This window comes from Anoplophora glabripennis, unplaced genomic scaffold, assembly GCF_000390285.2.
Source record: "Anoplophora glabripennis isolate ALB-LARVAE unplaced genomic scaffold, Agla_2.0 scaffold49, whole genome shotgun sequence".
In the NCBI taxonomy this organism is placed as follows: Eukaryota; Metazoa; Arthropoda; class Insecta; order Coleoptera; family Cerambycidae; genus Anoplophora; species Anoplophora glabripennis.
In genome coordinates this window covers 802,936-817,665 of record NW_019417201.1, presented here as the reverse complement: position 1 = coordinate 817,665, position 14,730 = coordinate 802,936, and the positions used below count along the sequence as shown (strand labels likewise).

At 33.5% G+C, this 14,730-nt stretch overlaps 2 protein-coding genes across 4 annotated transcripts in view; one reads left to right on the top strand and one right to left on the bottom strand.

The window, feature by feature from the left end:
- Window positions 1–13,895, bottom strand: part of LOC108903863 (facilitated trehalose transporter Tret1-2 homolog) — a 55,574-nt gene extending 41,679 nt beyond the window's left edge. Inside the window, exon 1 of the mRNA XM_018706183.2 lies at window positions 13,771–13,895. Coding sequence (XP_018561699.1) covers window positions 13,771–13,820 — 50 coding nt within the window. The 5' untranslated portion in view covers window positions 13,821–13,895. The remainder of the gene's footprint in view (window positions 1–13,770) is intronic.
- Window positions 1–14,730, top strand: part of LOC108903861 (ATP-citrate synthase) — a 52,072-nt gene that overhangs the window by 20,100 nt on the left and 17,242 nt on the right. For all 3 annotated transcript variants that reach the window (XM_018706181.1, XM_018706182.2, XM_018706180.2), the window contains exon 2: window positions 10,226–10,437. In XM_018706181.1, coding sequence (XP_018561697.1) covers window positions 10,233–10,437 — 205 coding nt within the window. In that variant the 5' untranslated portion in view covers window positions 10,226–10,232. The remainder of the gene's footprint in view (window positions 1–10,225; window positions 10,438–14,730) is intronic.

Genomic DNA, 14,730 nt, shown 5'->3' with positions numbered 1-14,730 from the left:
TTTTTTGCAATAACTTTTTTGTTTATTAACCGATTTTAATTTAACAAGTCTCATTTTGTAGATAATTTTACTCCCTATAAGCTGTCTGAGAGTCACTTTTCGCTAAAATTGATGGTTTTTCCTGCAAAGTGAAAAAACTGTTTTCCTCACTTATTTGTTTAAATAGAAAAGTTAGCTAATAAAAGTTTTTGACTCACGAGATGAGAGATGTCTTGTATTATATTCCTTTAGACAGTTTTGCAATAATCTCGGGGATAGGACTTTTTTCGAGTTTCTCTTTTATTTTCGCTAATTTTCCTGGTGTATATGGCGTTGCCTCTTATTTCGCGTATGTGACGTTACCACTAAAAAGGTCTATTCAACTCAAGTCTTGATTTCTTCTACAAACACGCATGCAAGTCGGCCGACTTGCATGAGTGGGCCGCCAATATTGATGTTTGTTTCCAGTTCAAGATTCCCAGTGCCGTATCAGAAATTGATTTGTTTCGTATTTTAGTTTGTAATTTTCAATGAAGATATTTTCGCGTGATTTGAAAGCAACCACTTTGTTATTACGTCGTCTTTATTTAAAATTTTAACGATTTTGTACTTTTTGTGACTTAACATTTTATTTTATGTTATATTATTAACTTCCTAAGGTTATGTTAAATAAATCAAATATACATATTTATCAATTTTTTTTTGTACAAGCCTTCATAAATGATTACAAGCCATGTAATTTTTCACGAAATTCTATTCAACCAATCAGCGATCGCATTATCTCGAGCGTAGGCGTAGCGGTTTGTCATTGTTCATTGTAAACGAATTTTAGTTGACACCAGACGTTCAATATCGCTTGCCTAAGATCGGCGGTCGCGTGGGTTGTGATCATATAAAATCTGCTACATTTCGTCCTAACTAAAACTTTGATAAAAAATGCTAGTCCTTAGAATAAAATGTTTTTAATTACAACAGAAAAATTAGTAGAACCTTCGAAAAAATCGATCATGTTTTCAGATTTGTGTAAAATTTTAGTTAAAAAGAAAAGTAGGATTTGTTAAATAAACGCCAGTATTATCCAAGTTCGGATCTACTTGTTGTATAGTTATTTCAATTTTTTTTTTCATTCTAAAAAGCAAACAATGTATTTTTTATATTTGCCTACGCAGTATGTATTTATATATTCTTGATAACCTTCAAGTTCATACGTTTATTTCCGACCAATAAATTATGTTCCTAACAAATAACCATTAAGTGTGATGGAGTAGGTCCATAATTTTGCTTTCCAATAAGATGTAAAACTAGAAATGTCATTAATACTAATAATTGGAATTATTCATAAACAAAAAACATTTCACGATGTTTGTTCAAGATCGCTTTTAAGAAAAATAACCACTGTAGGAGTTGTGAATGGTTTAAAAACTTTACGTCGCGAGTCATAGTTTCCTTTTCAACTGAAACTTTTTGCACTGATCTGTTGTTTTTTTATTTGTCAACTTTTTGTATTCTACCCCTGTTTATTTTTGGACTGTTCGATATTATTTACTAGTGCTGTTGTATACAATACAACGATAATGAAAGCTAAGTCATACAACTCGAACTAGCCAGGTAATAGGTTCTGGTTAATGACCTGAGGATGACCAAGGTGGACGTTCAATCCCATCTCTTGATGTCTCCGCTAGGTTCCCATTGCAGATTTTCTGTGGTTCGGCCTTTCGCACCTGGATTGTCAGAGCCACCATACTCTAGGTGAATATTTTTTGGAAAAAAGAATCTGAGCAGGCAGAAAAAAGAGATCAGTCAGTGTCAAATAAATAAGTTTTTTGTTTGCATTTTACTTTTGAGAGAGATTCTAATACACCTAAAGAATAAAGATTTATTCAAGATCTTGCGACTTTATTTGGAAAAAACCGAACCGTATGCTTAGGGTAAAACGGGTAGTTTTATCACGAAGCAATTGACATGGATCGTGTTTCATGTTCGTTGAAGAGTTTCCGTGAATTTCGGTCGATTTTCTTTGAGTGAAATTCGTTCGGAATTTTTTACACGACGGTACTTTTAAACAGTAATTGTGTCAATTTCTTGTCCAATTAATTTGATGAATTAAAATGTGTTTGCGTTTTATGATAGCATAACAGATCAATTAATTAAAACATAACAAGGGTATTCTGTATTGCTTACAAAAGTAATTTTTCCTGTACTGTGTAGATACCTTTGCCTTGAAACGTGAAACAGCACGTGGTCAGGTATAATAATTATTAATTTATGTTCGTACGGTAGAAAGCGATGTCATCTATAAATAATAAGTAGTGTATACGCCAATTATCGCAAATGAGTTGCGTTCGATATGTAATTGTTACCGGTTATCGTTAATTGATGATTTCTAGTTGTGTTCCCGAGCCACATAATAAACACAATATACGTAAACGCTTTCTAAATTTCGATATCGCCACGTATTTGTCGTCTTACAAGTGAGCTGTTTAATTACTTCTATTTGTATTGAGTGTTTTAATGACTTGAGGAACACCTTGCATTTAAATATAAAAATGTACCAATCAATAATACAAAAACTCTATAAAACGCTATTTAATAACACGGCTACACAAAAACAAAGTTGTCTGTACATTTCATGCGACATACAGGGTGGGCCATTAGTGTGAGAAAGTAAAGTAACTCTCTTGTTATTCGTAGTACAGAAAAAAGTTTATATAAAAGTTGTACGTAATGAAGAAACCTATACTACAAAATTAATTTGAAACATACAGGACGATGAGCAAGAACGGGACACGCCAAATATTACATTTTTTAAATGGAACACCCTGTTATTTTTAAACATGGATTTCTGAGAAAGTTCTATATATGGCAATATAAACAGTTTAACATTTTAGTGCGGTGTTGCCAAGTTATGTAGAAATTTCTTCGAATTTTGGAAAAAACATGACCTCTATTATGAGTAACAAGGGAGTTATTTTACTTTCTCACATTAATGGCCCACCCTGTATGTTGTCCGTAGTATTTTTTACTCCTGATCACTAATTTGGTATCAGAATTGAACTATCACATCACAGGAATTTCCTAACCTCAAAAAAACAGGTCAAAAATAGCAAAAATTCACGAAAAAGTGCTAGAAAAAATACAACAAATTTTTTTTTCTATAGGTATTTAAATGTTCAGTTATATGGTTAAGATCCCGTCGAACATGAATCCGAATTGATGGTTCTTTTTCTACCCTCAAAAACAGGTCAATTAAGGTCAGATATCACGAATTTTAAAAAAATAACAGATTCGCGCCAAATTTCTCCGAGGTGAATTTTGCAAAATTCAAGATGGCGGATACAAGATGGCCGGCCAAATTTTCAAAAAATAACAGATTTAGTAATATTTTTGTTGACTTTATAACCTGAGTACCCAATCATGTTTTATTCTTCTTTTTTCGGCTATATCTTGTTCTTTTTTTCTGTAATTGATCTATGCACGGGTTTTCTGCCTAATCTCAGATAATACAGTACATTACATAATTAAATTTTTAAAAACGAATTTTGTAAATCTAAATCTAAAACCATATAAATGAACATTTGAATATAGAAAAAAAAATTCTTAGCACTTTTTCTTAAATTTTTACTATTTTTGACCTGTTTTTTGAGGTTCGGAAATTCCTGTGATGTGATAGTTCAATTTTGACACCGGATTCGTGATCAGGAGGCAAAAATACTACGGATAACATATGTCGCATGAAAATTACAGAAAACTTTTTTTGTGTGCGGCTGTGTAATAATTCATATATTTTTTTTATGAGTGCTACTAATATTTATATATTTATGCAAAATTTGTAGGTTTTGCTACCTAGTACTATTAAAAGATTTTCAAATATTTATTAAATGCTTATAACTATTTACTGGTATTGTCTTTGTAATCTTTAAGTAAGCAAAACATCCGCGAAAAGTAGGTTTCGGTTACATATAAACAAGAGTTGAGGGAAATTGAGACAGCCTCGTTAAAATTATACATATTTACGTAAAAAATTAATCGGTTTCTCGTTTAGTTGGAGCAAAAACTGGGTCTGGTTTCGTTGCTGTAGCAGAAAACAATGTCAATATTGGCTAGACCAGTCACTTGACCATGATCGTACTTGACCCAGGTATTAACGTAACTTTCTCATTAAACTGTGTCTTGGGAATTTCAAATTATATCATGCAAAACAGTGTTATATATATATTGAGTGGTTAGGTGTTTAATATTCATTCATCCAACAAACTGAAAGTTTTTTCTATTTCGTTGAAATATCTACATACATATCTTTGTTTCCTAAAAAACTAAATTTCCGATTTTTTCTTATTTCCGAAATTAAAAGGACGCGAAATGGAAACGCCGCTGAGTAAAGATTGTGAAGTCACTAGTGCGAAAAAGTTAGTATTCTACGGACGATGGAAAATACAATTTTAATTTCGTTCGTGCTATTTTTTTTATTATTTTTACACATTTTTGTTTGAATTTCAAAGTAGAAAATACAGTAAAGTACGCCACAGTACACTTTATTGATGCAGTAAAACGTGCTGTAAACACATTCCTAGATTAAATGAGGTGGTTCCACTAACAAAATATTAATTAATCCTTTATCTCTATTTGCCACGTTAACCCAAGTAGTTTGTTTATAGGCGAAGGTGATACAGTCGTTTTGGATTTGGCAAATATGGATAATCAATCTTTGTTGTTTACTGAACTGATTGCAGTCTGGCTTTCCTATAATTAGGTCAATGATGATTCCCAGTAATCACTTAATCATAATCAGTCGCTTGTTTGAACATCATATAATCGATAGGTGACTATGGTTGAAGATTTTCCGGTAATTGCTACTGTGTTAGGATTCTTTTTAAAGAAGCGCCGCAAGCCAGTGTAGAAACTTCACAATCTTCATTTGAAAAACGTAAAACGTGTAATTTCCACATTTAGATCTGGTATGAATAGTTAGTTTAAATGGGTAAAGTTTAAATGTGAATGTAACCTTAAATATTTTGTCAAGTTTAAACCTGTTTTCTGTAATAAAACGAATTATGTGAAGATGCTTAGGCCACAACAGTTTTAGATTATTAGAAAAAAACGACACAAACCTGTATTTTCATGCTAATGTGTGTCATAATTTGATTGGTCGTTCTCTCAAGTGACGTCACCGCATGCTATGAAATAAATACTGTTTCCTGAGTTACCCCTTCAAGGGGCTGTGCCTTAGGGGTCGCCACTGACAAAACTCTCCTAAGGTTTTCATCATATTTCGATATGTTTTACATTCTCTCCAATTTCGAGTATTTATTTCGTCAACACCTTATATAACGAGCGTTCAAATAAAAACGTGGTCAAGTTGGTTATGAAAATTTGGACGTAGGACGTAGCGTATAGCAAATGAACTTATAGTACGATCGTATACGATGCAAAGTAGAGCAAAAAATTGTCGGTCTTTTATCAAAGGAAAATCGTGTCATCATTTTTAGGAGGCGTAAGATGAACCGTTTCAAATTTAAAATGAAATTGAATGTAAAATCTGAAATACCGCCGCATACGCACTGTGTTCTGGTACTAGCTGTAGTCGGCCAGGTGCATCGAGTGTACGAAGTGGTCGGTTATACGTCAAATACTAACCTGGCGAGCTTGATCGTAGAGCAGGGAACAATAAACAGTGGCGCGTACAGAGGTGAAATGTAGTACTTACGTGGAATTTAAATAACGAATTGGATTTATAATAAATTACATTTAAAACAAATAGTTTATGAGAATAAAGGGATTTTTGTAGGAACAGGGTTCCAGACGTGAACTGATCTCTTCATCCCACCCCATTACGATTCTTTTTTTATAAGGAGAACGAAGTTTCAAAGCAAAAACCTTGTATAACAGATATACTATAAATATTTACAGAATGAAAACAAAATATAAATCCTATGATATGATTCTATCAAATGAAAACACTAACAACAATTCTCTACCAATCTCAACAAAATAAGTTATTTTTCTATCAAACAAGAAATGTTAACAAATTATAAACAAAATATAAATTCTATGATTTATGTACTGTACGCCAAACTGCATTTTTCTCATCTTCATTTAATATTAATTTCTTCTTTCCACCCCCTTTTTTAGGTTTCTTAACGTCTTCTTCAATTTTCTTCTCTCTTAAAATTTTGAAAACAGATAATTCGCTTACTCCAGTATATCTAGAACACATTTCCACCAAACCAGTCTTCAGTTTCATGGGATGATCCTTTTCTAAAGGGTTATAGACATTTAATATTATCGTTTTTTCTCTGTAACTTAATATAAATTTTTTTGTACCCACAGCAGTACATCCGGCTCGCGAACATCCAGGCACCGCCTCCATTTCTCCATATAACGTCTACAGAGCAATAATAATACAAAAAACTTCACTTCACTAGCACAGAAATTATAATAGCATTCACGATTCACAAACAATAGCCCGAATCACACACACAGCACACAAATAAAACACTAAAAACACTTTTGTTGCGGAGCACAAGAAATATGATTTCACTCACAAATTCTCAAATAATAGCGCGAAACACACATATAGCCCGAAAGAAATATAATTGCACTTATAACAGTTATAACCTCACAAATATCGCGAGCGAGAAACACGCAGCACCGATACAACCGAAACGAAACTGACCACGCCAGGCCGGCACGCGCGCCGCCGCAAAAAACACAAGACACAAGTCATATGAGGGAGAATGAAGGGAGTAATAAATGTATTGTTGTCCTGCCCAATGTGCCTTTGTTTTTCATTTTGTCCTTCATAAATATATAACTGTTAATCCATAATGCATAAAGAAATTATTCAATTTCCAAAACCCCCTATAAAATGTGTTGCACTGATTCCCTTGGCAGGCAATGATTTATTACTTTGCATCGTATACGATCGTACTTATAAACGTCATCTGTCAAAGCGCTATATCGCCGCTATCAATTTGAATATTTTCATTTTAAAAAGCGCTTAAAATGGTGTTTTCTCAAGAATAAAAAGTGTTTATCATAGAGTCCTACTTTATAAATGGACGCAAGATTGATGGAATATGGAAGTATTCTATTGAGGAATGTTTCATAGAATTTCAATATTACGCCGTGTGATTTCTTTTTGTGGCCTTACCTTAAAAACACTATTTTTGAACTGCCTTTTCATAATTTAAACCATCTGCAGGCTCGACTTATAGACAAGATTCGTGAAATTAACAATACCCCGAGCATCTTAGAAAATGTCTTTAATTCTTTTGGAACAAGGAGGGGGACACTTTCCGCAGCTCCTTTAATTGTTTGTTATTGTTATCACGATTATTCTTTAAAATAAAGTTATATAGTCATTAACGTTATTGAAACTGACAGCTGCTATACAGCTCGTTGAGATTGTTGAGAAATGAGATTAAGTTGGTCGCTATAAGCTACTCCCTACGTCCAATGTGTCAGAGCCAACTTCGACCACGTTTTTATTTGAACGCTCGTTATTAGTGTGTTCACATTAGTATGTGCAAATTCATAAGATGGATGCACTAAAGGAGCAAAAAGAATTTAATTTATTTATGTTATAGGCCGGGAAATAACTACTCGACATTTTTAATTAAAATTTATCAGATAGGTGAAATAGCGAAATTGTCGTATCATCATTCAAGTTTGATGTTAAAAATCAAAACAATGGCGACATAACTCCAGAAAACGCTAGTCTCGATCAGATAAGGTAGTGTAATCAAAATACTGTGAAATTGTGACGTCAATTACATTTCCCGCAGAAATGGTACTTTTGGCAAAATAGATTCTGGCAAAATGTATGTCTCGAAAAAGTCCTTATTCCTTAGTCTGGTCGATTTATAATTGAATTTCTTATACTGAGTATTTTAATTATTCCATGGATATTTAAAGGAGGACATTTTTTTCCCAAGGTTAATGTCTCCTGTTCCTACCGTATAATTAACCTAAATTTCTAAGTGCAACTAGTTATACAGGGTGTCCCATTTTAAATTACACATCTGAATATCTCGTCAGGAAGCCACCAATCCGGCGAAACTAACTCTTACAAAAATTGTTGGGTTCGGAAGGCGACATCGGATGGTGGCATTTGATTTCACTTTGACCTTGACCCTCAAGGCCATTTGAAGGTCAAATTTAATTTTTTTAAAAGGAACCTCTATTTTGAACCCCGGATTCGGAAAGGGCGCAAAACTTTACGTTTAGATAGGTACTTAAGGCTCCTTTTTGAATGACCTTTAAAAGTTATTTCAAGGACAAAGTATTTTAAATTACGCAGCTGAATATCTCGTCAGGGAAGCCACCAATCCTAAAATAACCGTTACGAGAGTTGTTGGATTCGAAGGGAGGTATAGGATGGCGACCTTCAATTTGACCTTGACCATCAAGGCCATGTGAAGGTCAAATTTAATTTTTTAAATAAGAACCTCTATTTTTGACCCCGGATTCAGAGAGCGCAGAATTGTACGTTTAGATACCTAGGTACTTAAGACTCGTTTACGTTTAGGGCTTTTCTTCTTCGTCAAGTTCAAATTGGAGGTTATCCTCCTCCGAGCCAACAACTTTTGTAAGGATTATTTTCGGATAGATGGCTCCCCTGACGGGAGGCGTAATTTAGAATATTTTGTCCTTGAAATAAACTTTAAAGGTCATTCCAAAGTAGGTCGGCGTTTTATAGTCAAGAAATCGCAAACAAAAAAAGAGTATCTAAACTGTAGAAACAAGGATTTCTTTAAATTTTGTTGTGAAAAATCACAGAAAACATAGCCACCCTTGTAATCATCCGAAAATGTACCTTTCCTGTTTTGTCGAGAGTTTTGTAAAAAGTACCTACTTGTAATAATAATACTTGTATTTGTAATAATTGTGATTAATTCATGTGTTCGACAAGAAAGTACTATAAATTCGACCCCCCACATAAATGACTTTTGAATTGAAAAATATCAAGATTTGATAGTATGTACTTCTACTCTTATCGAAATATGAGATGTAGTACACTTATGTAAATATATTTTAATGTTAACGAAGTTGTAAACAGAACACTTGAATATCATTACATTCGCTAACTATTTAGTGTCTAACACAATTACTAATTTTAATTGATATAAATGAATTTAACATTTACGCGTTATTTAAATGTCAACCTTTGATATGAACAAAAACATGAGGATATAACAAGGGGATTTAAATAATAACGGTGAGTTTAATATCCACGGTGTTGCAATATTTTACCATCAAAATTGTACGGGAGATTGTGTGATCAAAAATAAGTAAAAAGGTGATATGAGCTTTCTGAAACGCTTCGCTTTTCAGAAAAAGCAGGGCGATTATTTTTGTTTTTATCTTTTCCCATTACGTCACAAAGATATACAGAACATACTGGGACATAAAATTCAAATAACAAATATAAATGATGTCATTCTTCTACTCTGTCACTAAATAAAGTCTGTAATCGCTAAAATTGCCTAACAGATTTGTGTAGAAGAAGACACTGGGTATTATTACTTTGTAGCCCATACTTATTTAACAAGTTACAAATAATTCTACATACTTTAAATTATATTAATTAATTATATTGATGGTAAATTTCGTTTTGTTCCGTTTCAAAAGGTCTCCAAAGTGCCATGTTGTAATAATATTAATAAACAAAATATTCCTCTTATTTCTCTCTTGTAATATGAATGATTAATAGAATGGTGCCTATAATAAATTAAAATTACCTGAATCACACCAAATTCCGCATTGCTGCACTGCACTGCCAGGCGACTTGTCGACAACTGAAATTTATGACGCAGTTGACCAGAGTAACAGTGCGTATTGCTGTTTGCCCGCACGCTCATTCTTCAACTGGGCGTATACATTTCTACCACCTGCACGTTTAGATCGACTACACCTGTATATGGGTATGGCTAAATAAATATGGGAACAAGTTTTTCAAATATTTCAATGCCGAGTTGCTATTTAGCGACCGAGCCTGGTACATACTGCCAAGTTATTGGTTCTTCAACTGAAATCGGAAAGACTACCATCTGCATAGGTCAAACGCATGCGGATCATTGCCAACATTAACATTTACACAATATCCAACATCGGAACACTTGATAATTATAGAACTATTTTTATAATTCGTTATATGACGTAACAATTTATTTTGGTAGACATTTATAATTGCATTAAGTCCGAAAATAAACACCAGTTTGATTACTAACTCGTAATTTTTTTTTAGCTTCAAAATGTCCGCGAAGGCCATAAGGGAAGCTACCGGAAAGGACATAATAAACAGGCAGTTGGCCGGCAATACGGCCGCCGCGTCGTGCAGATTCGCGTCCGTCGACTCGGACACGAAGTTCTCGGAGCTGGTAGCGAACAACCCGTGGCTGAAGACTGAAAAATTAGTCGTCAAACCGGACCAGCTTATCAAGAGGAGAGGAAAATTAGGTGAGTGTGAAAAGATCGAAAATTTGCTGTTTTTTAGAGATAAAAATTAGAAAATATTCACAAATGTTGTCTGAATCGCCTCTCTACAACTTGTTGCTTTCCATGCAACACCACACATGCGCACTATCACTACACTTGATTTATTTTTCTTTTTAAACGAACCGTCATAAGACCAAAGTACCATTTTTAAAGATAAAGAAAAATTGTATTAGCTTTGGTAACTGAAAAACATTTTTAAATAGAAAATGTTAACCTCAGATTCCATGTTATTTTTTTATTTAGGTATTTACGCTTTTGATCTATCTTTGAAATACAGGGTGTCCCATTTTAAATGACTCACCTGAATATCTCGTCAGAGAAGCCACCGATCCGAACATAACCCTTACGAAAGTTGTTGAGTTTGGAGGGGATGGTGACCTTCAATTTGACCTTGACATTGACCTTCAAGGTCGTTTGAAGGTCAAACTTAATTTTTTAACTAGAAACCTCTATTTTTGACCCCGGATTCGGAAAGAGCGCAAAATTTTACATTTAGGTAAGTACTTAAGGCTCTTACATAAGTAGTTGGGTTTGGAGAGGGGCATCAATTTGACCTTGACGAAGAAGAAGAGCCTTAAATACCTATTTAAACTTGTGTAAACGGACGTGTCTGTCTAATCGTAAAATTTTGCTCTCTTTCTGAATCCGAGGTCAAAAATAAAGGTTTCTATTTCAAAAATGAAGACCTTCAAATGGCCTTAAAGGTCAAAGTCAAGGTCAAATAGAAGGTCATCACCCGATATCCCCCTTCGAATCCAACAACTTTCGTAGGAGTTATTTTTGAATTGGTGGCTTCCACGACGAGATATTCAGGTACATAATTTAAAATATTTTGTCCTTGAAATAACCTTTCAAGGTCATTCACAGAAGAGCCTTAAGTCGAAACGTAAAATTTTGCGCGCTTTTCGAATCCGGGGTCAAAAGAGGTCAAATAGATATTTAAAAAATTAAATTTGACCTTCAAATGATCTTGAAGGTCAAGATCAAATCCAAGGTCACCATCCGATGTCTTTCTCCGAACCCAACAACTATCGTAAGTGTTATTTTCGCATTGGTGGCTTCCCTAACGAGATATTCAGGTGCGTAATTTAAAATGAGACACCCTGTATAAAAGTCTTTGTCAGTATCTTAATATATTGGTATGGTTTAATGTTCCTATCGACTAAACGAAACTGTTTTCTATTGTTACAATGTTTTAATTGAAACAGTTTGCGAAAATAGACATTATAAGTCACCAAAACGACAAAACTATTTTTTGTGTTTGTGAGGTTAACATTTTGTTTTAAAAATAGTTATTAGAAGTGTTAATATCGATTCACCCATTACCAAAGTACATATTTGAAATCGCGGTTTCAAGACAAACTTGTATTTTTATAAGGAAAATTCAACAATAAAAAAGTTGCGAGCAAAACTTCTAGTACAAAAGTATATAATTTTGCCTTGTTTTTAAATTAAAATTTGTTGTTTGACTTTCCTAAACAACTATCAAAATAAAATTCGTAAGCCTTATAAATAGGACAAAATGTCCATTGCGGGGACATTTTCTCTTGCATTAAATATTGTTTTGAACTAATATGGATAACAGATGATATAATAATAAATAATAGTGCTGTCATCGTTTAAAATAAACTGTATTTGTTGTTTTTTTTTCTTAAACATTAACTTGGGTTTTGTTAAAATGCGTTTCATTATATAAAATAAAACATATACTCTACTGGAAAAAATTAAGGGAACAAAAATATTTCATAAATGTTTTAGTGATTTTTCAGACTGTATGTCAGTGAAAAACTGTCGTGTCGAGATAAAAAAAGCCGATTTGAGGCTTAAAGCCTCGGTTTTAAGTTCTTATTACAATTTTTTTTAGCTTTTTTTTATCTGGACACGGCCATTTTTCAGTGAGAAAAATCACTAAAAAATTTATAAAATGTTTTTGTTCCCCTAATTTTTTCCAGTAGTGTATAATTTCTCAATAGTGGTCTATGGTTTTAACATTGAGAATCTTTAGACATTATAGTTAATATACAACGTTCGAATCTCTAAAATAGTTTGCTAAAATAGTTTGTTACAGGAAATAAATTAATGATGATAAATAAACTTCTGTCAAAGTCATTTGTTTGTTCCGCGTGCCCCGTCCACAGCCACTGCGATCCGTCAGACATAAATTTCTCTCCTGTTTTTTTCAAAAATAGTTTTAAACTAAAATATGTCGAAAAGTCCTGAATCAAACAGTAACATACTAAATATTTTTGAAGAGAAAAAATTTAGCGAAGCTAAGTATGCACTAATATACAGGTTCGGAAAGTCCCCATGGTTCATCGGCAGTTACGTGAGAGCGATAAAGTAAGTCATAGAAATTCGTGCGATAGAGAAGGATGGCTATAATGAAGGCGTCTCATAATCACCGCCCGTTTCGCCCTTCCACAAATAAGATCCACTTCCACTTGTAATTCAGCGACCGGTGGTCATCTTTGTTTTCGTCGTTTGGCTTTTCTTTAATAGATGTCACTACTTATACAATTTCGACTCCGGTATTCCAATATGTTAATACCATCCTTTAACAGAGGGCAGGACAACACGTAATAAAGAAAACTTTTTACAGTAGCTAGTAGATACCTCTGTTTGTAACTCTAGTGACCTTGTTCCCCTACTGAGAAGTTATTCAAATGGAGTATAGTGCTCAGCTGCATTTAAAGTTCATTTAGTTGTTATTTAATATACTTTTTAAAATCATTTTCGAAAAAATCATAAAAAATCGTGCAACTTTTATATTTCACATTTTTTTATCTCTTAAAACAAAAAATTTAAAGGGGTGTGAAAATATAGTGAATCACCCTGTACACATGAGATTTTTTTATATGAAAGACCCACTTTATTTTTCCACAGGGAATCACCTACTTTTTCGCACTTATTTATTTACACCCTGTATAAAGCATAAAAATATAAAGGGTTGCGTGGCATGTAACAAAAAAATTCCATTATGAGAATTCTAAAAATGTCTCAGTTAATATTTATCTCCGTACCTTGAACGGACTTCTTTATGATGTTAACCCTGAAGTTGACATCTGATCAGCAGATTTTGAGGATTTTTGTAAGTACCTACTTTTTAGCTTTATGAATGTGCGACCTTAATAGGGCATTGCTGTCTTTTTTTTGTGTATTTCAAAACAGAAGATTTTGAATGTCATCAAACCATAGCACCTTTGCCAAAAACAAACAAAATTCAAACGTACACGAGCGCACGCTTTGTAGGTGTCGATATTTTTAATTCCGAAAATATAAAGTCAACAAACTTACATGCTGTGTCTGGGCACCCTCGCGGCTAGGGGTTCGCCTGCTACGTCCATAACAACTTGCAAGAAACAAAATTTAACACCCAATTAACCACTTTCGTGTTCCTTCTTTATCAAAGAGACTGATCTCGAATCTCGGTAGTACCTACTACTCGGCTTCTGTTGGTTAAACGTATTTTTGGATGGGAATCGCGATTCTATGCCAAATTTAAAGTCGTCATTGTCCGCAGAACTGAATTTGGAAAAAATACTGCTCAAAACACGAGGCGCATTCGCATCAGTGGAGCAGTCTCGAGAGCAGTAGTCGTTCTGGATGGCGGGTCGAAATATACCGTGGAAGCTTTTTGGAAGCCATAAAGTTAGATAAATATCATAAACTAATAATATCAGAAATTATTTAGTGTGCCTATTGTTATTCTAAGTAATTTATTAATTAATTTATAAATTGTTTAACTTAAAATTGGTTCTTGGAAGGTGCAGTTTAATTTTTTAATTTTTATATCAATTAAAATTTCAATTCGGAGGTTTACCTGGAATTCTCAGTCTTTAGAAATTTCAACGTTCATCCCAGGATTCAAGATACATTTGGATAAGTATAAAAGGTCCTGCGGGTTCAAAAAATGGTATCAGAAAACAGCAATATAATTTTTACTATAAATATTTAATGTCGGTAAACTGTTTTGTGTAAAATAGGTGTTATTGTTGGTATTGTTACCTTTTATACATGGGTCATCACAAAGCAGTTTATCTCGACAACAGCCGGGTCATTCGCCAGGAATCAAGAGGGTATATGAAACAAATATCAAAGTTAGAGATGTTTTAAAATATTATGAGCTTTGACCTTCATATGGGCAGAAACATAATTCCGACCGTCGTCGCCTAAATTATTCTACGTCCTAAAAACATTACACCTATTATTCACAGTCTCTCTCGAGCTCTAGCGTAAACAAGCCTTTGATGCGAT